We start from the raw sequence: 15,085 nt of genomic DNA, 5'->3' as shown, positions 1-15,085 counted from the left end.
TTCCTATTGAATCTGGCTTGAGGAGGGAGGGAAATACACACTAAATAGGGGATCTCACCCTCCAGGAGAATAGGGGGGGAGAGGATGTGAGGGGGGATGATGGAAGGGAGGGCAGGCTGGGGGGGAGGGCAGTTGGAAGCACCCACTTTTGAAAAGGGACAGGATCAAAGTAGAGAATAGAACAAGTGGGATGTGGGATAGGATGGAGGGAAATATAGTCAGTCTTTTACAATATATCTGCTATGTTATTGTTTTGCATTAGCCACACATGTACAACCTATACTGAACTGCTTATCTTCCCAGTAAGGGTGGGTGATAAGGGAGGAAGGGAATGAATCTGGAATTCAAAGTTTTAAAATCAAATGTTTAAATATATATATACTATTATCAATATTGTTTTACATATTTGGGAAATATAGAGATCCACCATGCCCTACTGGAAAAGTTGAAACGGGTATGGGAGAAAATATGGGAGAGAGCAGATCAGAGGTGGGGATATCCTGTGGGACTGCTGTTTTGGGGGGATGGGTGGGGGAAAAATGGGGAGAAAATTTGTAACTCAAAATCTGGCGGAAATGAACGATGTAAATCAGAAGTTAATAAAGCATTTAAAAAAAAAGAAAATTAATGGCATTAGGGAGGGTTATAGAACTTGAAATAATAATCTGCATTAAAGCCAATCTACTTTAAATTTAATTTGGTTATTGCATCTGACACCAACTTTTTATTTCTTATTCTGTAGCTGTAGATCAAGTAATTTTCCAAAGAAAGCTCTCTCAAGCCTTGAGGAAACACCCTTCTTATCCCAAAGTATGTATTTCTTGCCCTAACTTTTCTGTTTTTACCAGCAAAACTTTATACTGAAGCACTGAGAGCTTGAATAAAACTATTGGAGAATTGAGATAGCTTAGAGTCATATTTGGCTATTGACAAGAAAACTCCGAATGAGGTGTTCTTAACCTTTCTTCTGTAATGGACCCCTTTAGCAGTCTAATTATGCCAGGGGACCCCTTCTTAGAGTAATGTTTCTAAATGCATAAAATAACATCTATATCTGTATCTCCACTGTAACACCTAGTTCCCTGGATAATTGTATTTCAATATAAGTGATTTTCTTTGTAAACCCATATGGAAAACCACTTATATTGAAACAATTATCTGGGGCAGCTAGGTGTCACAGTGGGTAGAGCACTGGCCTTGAAGACAGGAAGAACTGAGTTCAAATGTGACCTCAGACACTTACTAGCTATGTGACCCTGGGCAAGTCACTTAACCCCATTTAAACCCCCCCCAAAGCCAAAAAACAACAACCAAAAAATTCAGTTATCAAAATTAAAAAACAAAACAAGACAATTTTATGAATTCCAGGTTAAGAACCCTTTCTCTAGATCAAACGTCTTATTTCCTTTTCCTGAAGGCTGTGGAGGAATTTATTAGTGGCCTAGAGACGTACATAGAAGATCGAGACTGTTTCAGGAACTGCCTCTTGTCTTGTGAACGACTACAAGAAGAAGAGACAAGGTGTGGAAAGGGGAGTGTATCTAGTACAATTGATATATGACATGGGTACAGTATCTCTCTGGGGGAGAATTTCCTGAAATTTCATCATGTTGCATCTCTTTTTTGCTCCTTTCCCCCCCATAGTTCAGTTTCTAGGTTATGAGTGTGGGGGTAAGAGCCAAAGAGTTTTTCTAGAGTTCTTTGAGTAAGCCAATGTGTCACAGGGCATCAACTGCTGTCTTGGTCAAGGGCCATCTTTTCATTGCTCATCCTTTAGAGTGGTATCCGTGTTTCTCTTTTACAGCATGGTCACTCCTTATTATAAGAGCCTCATTAAACTACTGCTGGGGATTGACAGTTTACAGGTGAGATTTTGACTTTTTTTTCCCCAAATAAAAAACTTTAAAAGGGCTGTAGTTTGTGATAACAATTCAAGTACTGTCAAGAGATGAACGTAATGGTGGTGTTAGCATGTTCAGCTATTCCGTAACATTGTGCAAAGGCAGCAGTAATAAATGGAAGGCAAACTTGGAGATTGCTGATAACATGTGAAGTCCTTCAGCAGCACAGAAACAATTTAACTTCACACCTACTTAGTAAGAACAGTTAAAAAAGGAATCTGGGGCCGGCCAGGTAGCACCTCGAGTAAGAGCACCGGCTCCAGTGTTGAGAAGACCTGGAGATCGAATCCCGGGCTCAGACACTTAGCACCCACCCAGAAACACCTGGCCGTGTAACCTTGAGCAAGTTACTTAACCCCAGTTGCTTAGGGGCGGCCAGGTGGCTCAGAGAGTAAGAGCACCGGCTCCAGTGTCAGGATGATCTGGATCAAATCCGGGCTCAGATACTCAGCACCACACCCAGAAATAACTGGCCGTGTAACCTTGAGCAAGTTACTTAACCCCGATTGCCTTAAAAAAAAAAAAAAAAAAGGAATCTGCCAGACAGTACTTCTCCACATACCATTCTCCTATCCCTGCCAGCCTTGCAGTGTGCCAGGGCCCCTAGTGTCATGGCTATGCCCCAGCCTCAGCTGAACTTGTTTTAAAAGTTGATTGAGGGTGCCTCTAGTGCCATGTGCCCTCAGCACCACTTAGGGCTGTGCTGCTGCTTAACTGGATCTAATTCCATTGGGTTAGTTTCTGGGCCATACAGCTGGTCTGTTTCATCCACTAAACCTTTCTATTCCCAAATCCCTGTTGTCCTGATTTCCCTTACCTCTGTTTCTCACCTTTGGTCCTCGTACATCTCTGCCAACTCTTCCCTTCTCCAGTTTGACTTTTTTTTCTTCTTCCCTTACCCTTAACTTTTTTCATTCCATTGGAAGCCCTGAGTATGTTTTAGTCAATGTAGTTCTTCAGTGGAGAATCTCAGAGTTGGAAAGTCCTCAGTGGTCATACTTGAACATGAATCTGCTCTATAGCACACCCAACCAGGGGTCATTTGACCCCTCCTTCAACACTTCTGGGCAAGTGGGATCTCACTAGTTTTGAGGTGGTCCTTCCACTTAGAGTGTCAGTCATTAGAAAGCTTTCCTTACACCACTTCTAAATCTGCCCTTTGCGTCTTCCATTCATCAATCTCCATTCTGCTGTCCAGAGCCAACCAGGACAAGGCTAATTCCTCCTCCACTTGACTAACAACCCTTTAGATACCTTTTTGGTCCTTACTTAAACTTCTTGTTATTGCCTGATGACTGCTTTAAATATTCCATTCAGGGGTGGCTAGGTGGTGCAGTGAATAGAGCACCGGCCCTGGAGTCAAGAGGACCTGAGTTCAAATCCAGCCTCAAACACTTAACACTTAGTAGCCATGTGACCTTGGGCAAGTCACTTAACCCCAATTGCCCTGCCTTCCCCCTTCTAAAAAAAAAGCTAAATAAATAAATATTCCATTTACTGAATTTGCAGTTAGCTCTATTACTACTGAATCTTCATTGAGAGTCTAGCTATTCATGGTGTTTTGCTGATCATTAGTACAAGTTACAGATTTTTGCACTTTCTGTTTTAAAGCTAGATATCTTTCCCTATGCAGTTTCTGATGGTGTAACATAGGCTTTTCTGGGCTTCTTGGGGAACATTGGTGACATTGGTCACTGTAGGTTTTCTCTTAATGTTTTAGAGTAAGCTAACTTTTTATGTATATATATATATATATATATTTATGTGTGTATATATATATTGGTGTTTTATGTGTATATATATATATTTTTTTTTTTTTTACAGCCTGCCATTATCAGAATCTTATTTGAAAAATTGCCAGAGTTTCTTTATGAGAGGTAAGTGGCAGATATACAGAGAGACCCAATGTGACCTGGAAAGGGGTCTTCTCAAGGAAGCTTTCTTTGAAGTGTCTCCAACTTTCCTGAAAGTCATTCTTAGTAGAAAGAAAATTTCTGTATGATATTAGGATTTGCTATTCATATAAAAAAGGCTAAAACTTCTTGTGTTTCCCCTCTTCTCACATTTCAGTGTTAATAATGATGGATTCAACATGCCTCGGCTTATTATCAATCAGTTGAAATGGCTTGACAGGATTATTGATGGCAAGGTATGCTTTCTGACCTTTTAAAATTTATTTTCCAATTATATGTAAGGACAGACTTTTCAAAATTAAAATCTTTCTTCCAATTGACAAGAATTATTTCTCTCCTTCCCATCTCTTTTCTCTTCACTGGGGGGATAAGAGAGGGGAGGAGAACAACAAAGAAAACCAAAACTCCTGTAACAAATATGCATGATCAAATCAAACAAATTCCCATATTAACTGTGTCCACAAACTTTGTGATCTGTCTGGGTTTTTTCCCTTTATCAATAGGTTTTTCCATGTAGTATAGTTTATTGAGAGATGATCATTGAGAATGATGGTGGTGGTGAACTTTTTACAATTTATCCAAAATAATTTTTGTTAGAATATAGTGATTAGATTTTATTACCTAAAAGATAGAAATTTGAAAAGTAATTATTTTTTTATTTTTACTATAAATCTAATAGCAAAAACAATCTAATATATATATACAAAGAATTTTTAATCTTGAGCATGTAATAAAATATAAATGAAAGCCAAAAAATGAAATGACATCCTATAATTCTTTTCATATTTCCTCACATGCTTCATGTTTTATTATTTTCATAGCAGAAAAATATGGATTATCATCATTTTACTTGTATTTTCTATTATAAATAAGTAGTGTTTAAGTGCTTTAATAAGGTACATAGAAGCCTATTCAGCTATGATAGTGTAGTCTTTTTTTATATTATTATTTTTTATGTGTGTGTACTTATCTTTGCATAAGTTATTCCCAGATTACCTTATCCCCAACTGAATCTAAGCTCCTTGAGAACAGGGCCTATCTTGTTTTTGTCTTTGATTCTCCCATGTCTGGTACCTAATAGTTATTTAAAGGTATATTAAATGAATGAATAAATAGAGTCCTGTTCTGGGCATTGGGATATAGCATAGCCTTAGCCTGGAGGTCAGGTCTATATAAATGTGTGTGACCCATTAGCCAAGGCTTAGTTGAAGTGATATAGAAGTTTGAGGCCCAGATAATTACTTGTAATGGGGTAGTTGAACCCAATTTGACAGGAACACAGCCTATGGGTTGTTCAGATGAGATTCGGGTTCATCTGTGGTTGGGTAGAAGTGTGGCTTTAGGGTAGGAGTTGGAGAAATGTTGACATAGGTTGGTGTTGTTAGTCTGGGCTATGACACTGTGGCCTAGGGATCCAAGACCTCTAGAAGCTTGTCTTAGAGATCTGGAACTAGTGGCATTGTTTACCAGTCATACCAGGTATGGGGGAGCTATAGCTGAAACATTTGAGTAATGATTAGGGCTAGATGAAAGGGTTGTTCACTTGTCTGAGCAAGGCAGGTGTGTGGTCCCCAGAAGGCTGAGGATGGTGGTGTCTGGTAACCCAGTCCTATAAATGGTAGCCCAAGATATTTAGGTCCATTGGAGGAGCTGCCTTTGATTTTGGGATCCAGCAAAATCTCAATTCAGTATTCAGGTTTTACTGAAAGTATATCCTATTGGCCCATGGGTGATGGAATTATGGTCTCAGTGGTTAAAGGAAAGGATGGCTAGAAGTTTGGGCAAAAATGGAAAAGTCAGGGCAAGAAATACATACTTTGGGATAAAACATTTAACATTTGTAAGAGCCAGTGATGGACAAAGGAGGTGCTAAGTGCACTGCAAGATGAATGAGACATTGTCTTTGTCCTTAAGAATTTTAGTCTTACATAGAGATGAGAGTATAACTATAATACAAACATACCATAACACAAAGCTGAGTGTGAAAAATCCCCCCCAAAAGGTTAAACAAAGGGAGTTAGGGGATTTCTGAAGATGGAGAAAGCACTTTCAACTAAGGGAATGGAGGAGGTGAATTTGAGTCATTTCATTTCTTTCTCCTAATCCTCCCAACGATCTCACTTCCCTTCTCTTCCCCCCACAACTTTTAAGTTTAGGTAGTGCTTTACTTAGTTACATATGGGAACAGACTTTGGTATTAACCCTACATAATTAAGAGTAGAATATTAGTTTTATACCATTACTCGCAGATGGGATTGGAAAGCCTTTCTCTGTTGGCTTTTCTCATAATTTGCTGGGGTTTTTTTTTAACTTTCTAGGACCTTACAACCAAGATTATGCAGCTGATCAGTATTGCTCCTGTGACCCTGCAGCATGACCTCATAACCAGTTTGCCTGAGATAATTGGAGACTCTCAACATGGCGATGTGGCTGGAGAGTTGAGGTACCAAAATATGGTTAGAGAATGCCTTCAGCAGGATCTTGTCCTAGGACTGGGTTTTTTGGTTTAAAAGAGAGGATCATCCTTCTTTTATTAAGATGTCGCTGGGGGGGCGGCTAGGTGTTGCAGTGAATAGAGCACCAGACCTGGAGTCAGGAGGACCTGAGTTCAAATCTTGCCTCAGACACTTAATTAGCACTAGCCATGTGACCTTGGGCAAGTCACTTAACCCCAATTGCCCTGCCTTCTCCTCTCCAAAAAGTAAAAAAAAATAAAAAAATTAAGTTGTTGCTGGCCCACCGTCAGGGCTGTGAATGTGTTTTGGCTTATTTTTCCAGTGATGTGCATAGATCTAAAGCTGGCAGGGTCCTCAGAGGCCATTGAATCCAAGCCTGTACTTGGACTGATATGGAAATTGAGGCCCCAGGCAGGTTAAGTGACCTGCCCAAAACCATGTGAGCAGCAAGATTAGAGGCCTGGTCTTCTTCCTCCAGAGTCATTACTTCTGTGATTGCAGCCATTTGGCATTAGGGCCTAGCCAGCAGCAAGTGAGATCAAAGGGCTTGGCCTCAATAACCTGTCCCCCAACGTATCAGCCGAGTTTTTAAAAAGTGATCATGGACTCATGATGAAGGAAAAGAATAATCAGCTGACAGTATCACTCAGGTGACAATGATTCCTTCTTCCAGCTGCAGCCAGGGGGCTTTACTCTGTTTATGGTGCTCTTACTCCTTCGGGTTTGTGGTTGAAGGATTCCACTCTCACAGACTGAGTGACAGTTGGAAAACTCAGGACAGATGCAGATGGATGGATGGCAGCATGCTGCCACAGAGTTTGATGTGGAGGAAAAGCATTTGGATATCATTCCTACTGATGGGGTACTATTCTGATGGAAAAGTAGTTGTGTCCAAATTTGGACGTTCTTGCCAAGAGTCTCTATTGTGTACATCCCTATTGCCTTACATGATCCTGAGTTCCGCCGCAGAGGAGTGCTCTTGGTGATACTGCTCCCCACCCCAGTCTGGACTCAGATCCCCTGTTTGTGGAGGCTGCTAGAGTCTCTAGGGTTCTCCAACCATCTGAGGACCACCCCCCCAACTCCTTAGGATTATTTCTGTGTTCTTTATTTATTTGCTTTTTGGAGGGGAGAGGGCAGGGCAATTGGGGTTAAGTGACTTGCCTAAGGTCACATGGCTGGTGTTAAGTGTTTGAGGCCAGATTTAAACTCAGGTCCTCTTGACTCCAGGGCCAATGTTCTATTCACTGCACCACCTAGCCTCTCCTTTGTGTTCTTTTAGAAAACAAGAAGTCTTTAGCAGGCCTGGAGGTTCATGGGAAATCTGAAATGTGCTGCTCCTGCATTTGTACCCTTGGAGAAGGGCAGGGCAATACTGTGGGCAGTGTGAGGAGAGGAAACTTTGCCACAACCTCCCACCACAGTACAGGGCTTGTGCCAGCTCTCCAGAGAGGAATCATCACTACTTTAGAAGAGATGGAATCCGGAGCTGAGTAGGGCTTAGCCACTGACTTGATATGGTTCCTTTTGGTATTACCTTTTGAAACCATTTCTTTGAATACAGTGAACAAAAAGGAAAGTGTCTGTGTTCTTTGATCCACCTTGTGCAAAGTCTTCAATATTCTTTGGGGAGTTCTTTAAAAAAGGAGAAAATGTGTGCCTTGCCCTCAAGGAGATTACAAGCTAGTGGAGAAATACTGTGCGTGTAGTATTCTGCCCAGGGAAATGGCAGGAACAGAGAGAGACACACAGGTAGCTGGAAAACTGACATTTGAGATATGAACAAGAAATTACTACAGAGCTAGGTGGGACTAGACTTTATGGGGCACATAAAACTGGATTTAGAATTTCATTGGTATAGGGAATTCCTGGCAGGGAAAGTCTCTTTACTAGTGCAGATTAGCACCTGTTCGGGGCAGCTAGGTGGCACAGTGAATAGAGTGCTGGCTGGCCCTGGAGTCAGGAGGACCTGAGTTCAAATCTGGACTCGGACACTTAAAAAAAAAACTGGCCTTGTGACCTTGAGTAAGTCACTTAACCCCAGTTGCCTCCCAAAAAGCAAAAACAAACAAAAAAACAAATTGGCACCTGTTTTTCAATTTAGAGAGTTGTCAGGATACTGAGAGGTTGAGGCACTTGTCCAGTGTCACATAGCCAGGATGAGTCAGATGCAACTTTCTTGGGCATTACTTGTTCTGACCAAGCCTTGGGACTGCCCTGGCTGCATGGCCTGGTTATTATTGACTTGTAGACATTACTTAGAGACCAAGAATGCAGATAAACTAAATCCCCTAAGGTCCCATTTTTGGTGAATCCTGTATAAACCCAACTGTCAAGAGAGGCAGGGTGTTGTGAGGTAAACAGACTCCTCCCTCTGACACCTTCTGGTTGTGTGACCCTGGGCAAGTCACTGAAAGCCCCAGTGCTCTAGGACATTCTCTGAGAATTTTAAGTTGCAGAGAAGGTGCCAATTGGGTACAGTCTGTATTGCCATATAAATTAGTATCAAGGAAGTGTGACTCCTTGGACTTGATGAACTTTTTTTATTCCCATGTGAACTATTGCCATTATCAGATTGTGTCCACGTGTCCCTTTGGGCAGGTCCTTGGAGAGCTGTACCTGTTAATGTATCCCCTGACTAAAGGTTTGTTGGTATTTGGTAAAGGAGGTTTAGTTTGTGTGTCTTGTTAACTGAATTTCTCCGAATCTTAAGCTTGCATAAGAGTCCAGGGTGTACCTGGCCTAAAATAGACTGGAACTGAGTCTTTTTCACTGTGCCACCAGTTCTGTTTATACACCATTGCCTGTCCAGGTTTTGGGGGGAGTTTTTGAGGAAAGAATATGGATTGATGGAAGGGGAGGACATTTTCTACCTTACTTGCTTTAAAAGCAGGATTTTATTTAAGTCCTTGGTAAGAACAGAGGGGATATTGTGGCAATGGTTCCTTCTTTTCCCTTGAAAAGTACTCAGCACCTTCTCATCCACCAGGTTATTGCCCATGTTGTTCCAGAGTGAGGTTTTCATAGTCATCTTGCATACCTATGTGGCTCACTAATTCAACCCTTTGAAAAAGAAAACAGATGCTTTTACCATAGTCCACCAAGACAATGAACCTGAATGTGATCTGAGTCCACATTCTAGAGAGAGATTTTCCTAAGTTTGCATTCACTTACTTCCCTGTTAATTTCTTATGTAATTCTTACTTGCACACAGTGACCTTCTGATGAACAATACGGCACTGACAGTCCCAATCCTGGATGTGCTTTCTAGCCTCTACCTTGATCCAAAGCTTCTGTCTAAGGTAGGGAAGGAGGGATTAAGAGCCAGCTGGCTGCCAATTTTTCAAGGAACAAATGCTTTTTAAGAGGTACTGTGTAAAAAATTGCATTTTGAAAGTACATTACCTTGTTAGTCTTTTTTAGGACAGATGAGGCAAATAGAAACCTGATTGTTTTAGAGATGGACTGTAAATTAAGCTGCAGCAGATTAATGGTTCATTTTGCTAGATACTTAGATTGGAGTGGAGAGAAATGGATTTTGTTTTTGTTGTAGTAGTAAATTCTAAATGCCTAAACTTTATGTAATACTCTACATAGAAAGAATGGATTCCTGTGCATTCTCTTCCCTACCTCACCCCTTTCTTCTGTCTATGGAAAGTTCAGGCTCCAAAATCTGATAAGATAATATGTATTATATATTATATGTATTATGTGTCTTTAGTAATTACCTTTTTAGCTTTCAGTTTCTCTGAGATTTCAGTTAAGAGGTGTTTTCCGCCTCACTTCACATATGGGAAAAGCAAAGGACTGAGAGATATTTTTCTATTTTTTCTATAGTTTGATAGTTCTCAATATTGAATTTAAGAGACTAAGGTAGTCTTGCTTTCCATTTTAGGTGCGCCACTTAGTGATGGCTAAACTGTCAGCTGTGACACTGGACAATTTACCTGTGATAATCAAGTTCATCCTTCAAGCAGTCACAGTCACAGATGCATTAGAGGTACATTGGTATTAATTTTCTCACCAACTACCTAGAATGGTGCTAAACACTGCAACATATATAGATTTGGGTTCAATCTTGAGGGAGTTTCTATTCTGAAATGGAAGAGAAACTTAAAAGCATAAAGTAGTTTTTGCTCATACTCAAAGAACCAGAAATAAGATTGCTTATCTTTCCATGAATTTGTTGTCCCCCATATCCCTGTCCCCCTCATCTCCAGACTGATTATAGCTGGGAGTACAGAATAGCACTACTGGTCATATTCATTCTCATGAGATCATATTTGCTCTTTTGTAGAATGTCAAACACAGCATTTTGAAGGTTATAGCACCTCATTATTATCAATCTTTTATATTTAAAAAAGTTGGTATCTCATTTAAAACTTAAAAGAAAGTCAATATCATTTTAGTGGTTTGAGCTTATCCATTGTAAATGATTAGAACACACCATGAATCCTTTGGTTTCTGCAGGTGATTTCTGAGCTTCGGAAAAAGTTGGATCTAGAATACTGTATTTTGCCACCTCAGCTGCAAACTTCCCAAAGCACGTTGAAAAATAAAGGTCATATGAGGTATGTAATCCTTGCCACCTCTTTCCCCTCATCTCTTTGATTTTCTACCCCAGCAACAAAGCTCTTATGGTCATCAGAGAAATCACCATCCTGAGGGATGTTTGAAAGACAGAGCACTTAGCTGGGCAGTCTTCAGAAAGCAGCCTAGCCGCAGCTTAGTAGAGAGTGACGCTTCTGATTCATGGACATAGATGGACATGGTTTTATTTCTCTGCTTATAGTTCTGGAAATCAAGAAAACAGCAATCAGGACTGTATTTCTCTCCTCTTTGATGTGATCAAGTCAGCTGTTCGCTATGAGAGGGCAATTTCAGAAGCATGGATTAAGGTAATTGCCCAGTCCTCCAATAAGACCTTTGTGATTGCTTAGCTCAGTTGGTTAGGCCATGTCATGACAGAGACCACTGGGCTGATTGGATCCTCATGAAGGCAAGTGAGCCTTTTGGATTCTGCTACGATATTCCCTGCTCACCTTAAGTCAGCTATTCTGCAGTTAACCGATTCCTTATGCAAGGATGCATGGGTAAGATTCAGACAAACTGATCCCTCCATTCATATGAAGGCTAGTGATTTTATTAAGTTAGAAGAAAAGGTACCAGAGAAATTAACTTCTTATTAATCATCACACTTAAGTGTCTTTACCTTCCAGAGATTTCTGTAGGCCACATGTAGACTGGAAATTGATAATAAGGTGAAAAAAGCATAAATGGAAAATGGCACTGATTTTATAAATGTTGTGAAAGTAGTGGTAAGATTTGGTAGTGGCTTCCTGTAGTCCTAAAAAAGAATTATAAAAAGAAATATGACTTAAAGATTTAATGACTGGGTGAACAGTTAACTTCTCTGGTTGGAAAAATGAGTAGAAAGAGAAGCTCGGGAAGAAAGGCTGTTTTCTGTGCATTGAGTTTCATTTTATCCTCAGTAGATACTTACCTACTGGGTGCTGGGTGCTGTGTTAGGTTCCAGGCATACAAAAAAGTATAAAGCCTTGTTCCTGCCCTAAGGGGCCTTATACTACCTCACTACAGGGCTGACTCATATTGATAGAGCTCCTTAGGATCTACAGAATACTTCTCTAACTATAATACTGTGAGGTAAATTGTGTATTATTATCACCACTATACGTGTATGGCAACAGGCTCCACTAGGAAGGGTTGGAGCCTTGTTTTGAACTTGGGGCTCCTAGTTGTGGTCCAGCACCCTCTGTAATCTAGGTGGGGAGAGAGGACCTGTACTTAGAGAAGTAAATAATACAAGGTGCCATCTAGACATGTCAGCTGTGTTTACGAGGGAACGCTGAAATAAAATAAAGTGCTATGTTCTACTTGTAAATGTTCTTTTGTTTCTATTCTCTCTCTAGGCAATTGAAAACATTGATTCTATGTCTGACCACAAGGTGACCTTTATGTACCATAATTAATTCCCTAATCATATGCATTTGGGGTTTGAGCCTTTCTTAGACACATAGTTTTTCTTTGGGGTTTAATCACTCTGTAGTGACTCTAGATGCCTTTATTGGTGGTCAGGTCATGGGGGGGGGGGCATTTCTCTGATGGTATGCCCGTATTCTTTTGTTCATTGTCATTGTAATGGACCTTCACCCACCGAAAAGGAAAAGTTGTAAATTCTAAATGAATCTTCCAGGGCGGCTAGGTGGCACAGTGAATAGAGCACCAGCCCTGGAGTCAGGAGGACCTGAGTTCAAATCCGGCCTCAGACACTTAACACAAAACTAGCCTGTAACCTTGGGCAAGTCATTTAACCCCAATTGCCCTACCTTCCCCCCTCCAAAAAGCAAAAAAGAAAAATTAAGTGAATCTTCTTATTGCACTCCAAGACCTGGTCTTCACTGGTAAGAAAGTGGAAAATTGAGATACTGCCCATTTAACTCTCTAAGCTTCATTCTCACACATTGCCCCTCCCCATGCTCTCTATTCTCTTATTTCAGTAGTAATGGACATTTGACAAGGCAGTACTAAAATTTCTATCCACTGTCAAAGAGCCATTTGGACTAAACCTAGTCCTGCTCTGGTTCTGGAAATTCTGGCTCCTTCCAGAGAACCAGACCTCCATTCAGACTCTTGGTTCTTGTGGGACTGTTTTGTCTCCTCTGCTGGCTCCTTGAGGTGTCCCCTGAGTGGCTTTTTGGGTTTGCTTTGGGCTTAGCTGTTTGCTTGGCCCTTTGCACTTGCTTCATTTCACTGTCATTTTCCTTGTGGAAGGTTCTTGACCTGCTGATGCTTCTGATCATCTATAGTGTAAACACTCAGAGCAAGAAATGCATTGAAAGGGTCCTGAGAAACAAGGTCCAATCAGGATTCATCCCTGAGCAGCTGCTTCAGAGCACGTTCTGCATGTACACATCGGTAAGTTTCAAAGACTTTGGAGGTCATTCTAGTTCTAACTCCTGGCTGTAATACTGACAGATGTGTCCTGTCAATCCAGCCTCAGCTCAGACACTTAGAGTAATATCTCATGCATGGTCTTCAATCTTGTTTTCCTAGCCAATTTCCTAGAAAAAGTTGTCTGCACTTATTACTTCTGCTTCCTCTCATCCCCCTCATGTTTCAGTCACTTATAGTCTGCCTTCTGATCCCACCACTTAACTGAAATCATCCTGTCCTGCATGAGGATCTTTATCTGCTTAATCTGCCCTTTTTCAGGGCAGATTGTTTGTATTGTTTGACATCCTCGAAGCTGTGTACCACCCCTTTGTTTCCTGGAAACTCTTACCTTCTTTGGCTTATGTGACATCATTATCCTTAGTTTTCTTCCTACTTATTGGACCATTTTGTCTCTTTTGCTGGATCACTATTCTTTTTTAGTGCACTAAAAGAAGAGGTGTCCCTCGAGACTTTGTCTCTTCCATTTTACTCTATTCCAGTGGTAATGTCATCAACTCCTTGGGTTTATTATCTCTCTATGTAGACTCCTAATCTATACATCCAGTCTCAATCTTTCTTCTGAACACTAATTTGCTTGTCCCTAACTGTCATCTCTGCCTGTAAAACCTATTATAGGCAAGTTGGGCTCAGTGTGTCTGAAATAGAAGGATATTTCTCTCCCTAACCCATCTCTAAACTTGTCTAATTTTTTAAAATTAATTAATTTTTAGTTTTCAGCATTCACTTCTATAAGATCTTGAACTCTAAATTTTCTGTCCCCTTCCCAAAATGGTGTACAATCTGATATAGGCTATACATATACATTCATATTAAACATTTTCACATTAGTCATGTTGTAAAGAAGAATTAGAACCAATGAGAAAAAAGAAACAACAGTAAAGGGCAAATAGTATGCTTTGATCTGCATTCAGACTCCATAGTTCATTTCTTATATCATAATAGTATTTCCATTGCATTCATATACCACAACTTGTTCAGTCATTCCCCAGTTGATGGGCATCCCCTCAATTTCCAGTTCTTTGCCACCACAGAAAGAACTGCTCTAAATATTTTTGTACATGTGGGTCCTTTTCCTATTTTTATGATGTCTTTGGGATACAGCCCTAATAGGGGTATTGCTGGGTCAAAGGGTGTGCACAGTTTTTTGGCATGGTTCCAAACTTCTCTCCAGAATGGTGGGATCATAAATTTGCATATTTCTGTTGATGGTATCATCATCCTTCCTGTCACCCAGGTTCATGACCCTGGAATCATCCTTGACTCTCCCTTCCTTCTCTCACACCTTCCCCCCCCAATCCAGTCAGGCTTCGGGTTTGGTTGAGTCTCTCCTACCACTACATTTCTTGCATTTGTCCCCACCTCCCTTCTTGGCTTCTGCCCTGGTTCAGGATCCCATCATTTCTCATCTGGATTATTGCAAGAGCCTCTTAATTGATCTGCCTCTAATCTCCTTTTCCTAATCTTTTCCAAACAGCTACCAAAGTGATAGTCTTCCTAAAACACTGATCCGATCATGCCACATAGCTATTCAGAAGCATAGAATGGGTTCCCTGTTACCTCCAGAATAAGATGCAAAAGTCACAGCCTGACATTGTAAAAAAATCTTACTTGTGTGGATCCCTTTTGTTTTTATGTCACCTTCATTTCTGAATCTCTTCCTGCCTCTGCCCCTGTCCAATGAGCCTTCCCTTTCAAAAAAGACTAAAAGAAGGAAAAAAGCAGCCCAGCCAAACTAACCAGCCTCCACCCTCCCTTTCTGCACTTTGTTTCCTACCCAGACTGGCTTTCTTACAGTTCTTTCGTCTCCATGGCTTTGCACTGGCCATCCCCCATGTTTCGA

General features: G+C 40.7%; 2 protein-coding genes across 5 annotated transcripts in view; one reads left to right on the top strand and one right to left on the bottom strand.

The window, feature by feature from the left end:
• RPUSD3 (RNA pseudouridine synthase D3) overlaps positions 1 to 15,085 on the bottom strand; it is a 320,316-nt gene that overhangs the window by 156,539 nt on the left and 148,692 nt on the right. The gene's annotated exons all lie outside the window — the stretch shown is intronic.
• The window catches only part of FANCD2 (FA complementation group D2), a 64,165-nt gene that overhangs the window by 6,375 nt on the left and 42,705 nt on the right, over positions 1 to 15,085 (top strand). For all 3 annotated transcript variants that reach the window (XM_069083960.1, XM_069083959.1, XM_069083958.1), the window contains exons 4-15: positions 743 to 810; positions 1,418 to 1,521; positions 1,805 to 1,865; positions 3,726 to 3,778; positions 3,972 to 4,050; positions 6,133 to 6,257; positions 9,485 to 9,572; positions 10,166 to 10,270; positions 10,741 to 10,841; positions 11,063 to 11,168; positions 12,201 to 12,236; positions 13,063 to 13,206. In XM_069083960.1, the coding sequence (XP_068940061.1) occupies positions 743 to 810; positions 1,418 to 1,521; positions 1,805 to 1,865; positions 3,726 to 3,778; positions 3,972 to 4,050; positions 6,133 to 6,257; positions 9,485 to 9,572; positions 10,166 to 10,270; positions 10,741 to 10,841; positions 11,063 to 11,168; positions 12,201 to 12,236; positions 13,063 to 13,206 (1,070 nt within the window). The remainder of the gene's footprint in view (positions 1 to 742; positions 811 to 1,417; positions 1,522 to 1,804; positions 1,866 to 3,725; positions 3,779 to 3,971; positions 4,051 to 6,132; positions 6,258 to 9,484; positions 9,573 to 10,165; positions 10,271 to 10,740; positions 10,842 to 11,062; positions 11,169 to 12,200; positions 12,237 to 13,062; positions 13,207 to 15,085) is intronic.

Source organism: Petaurus breviceps, unplaced genomic scaffold, assembly GCF_028583685.1.
Source record: "Petaurus breviceps papuanus isolate PSGF00001 unplaced genomic scaffold, PetGlider_PUasm1.0 174, whole genome shotgun sequence".
NCBI lineage: Eukaryota > Metazoa > Chordata > Mammalia > Diprotodontia > Petauridae > Petaurus > Petaurus breviceps.
This window is presented reverse-complemented; position numbering and strand designations above follow the sequence as displayed.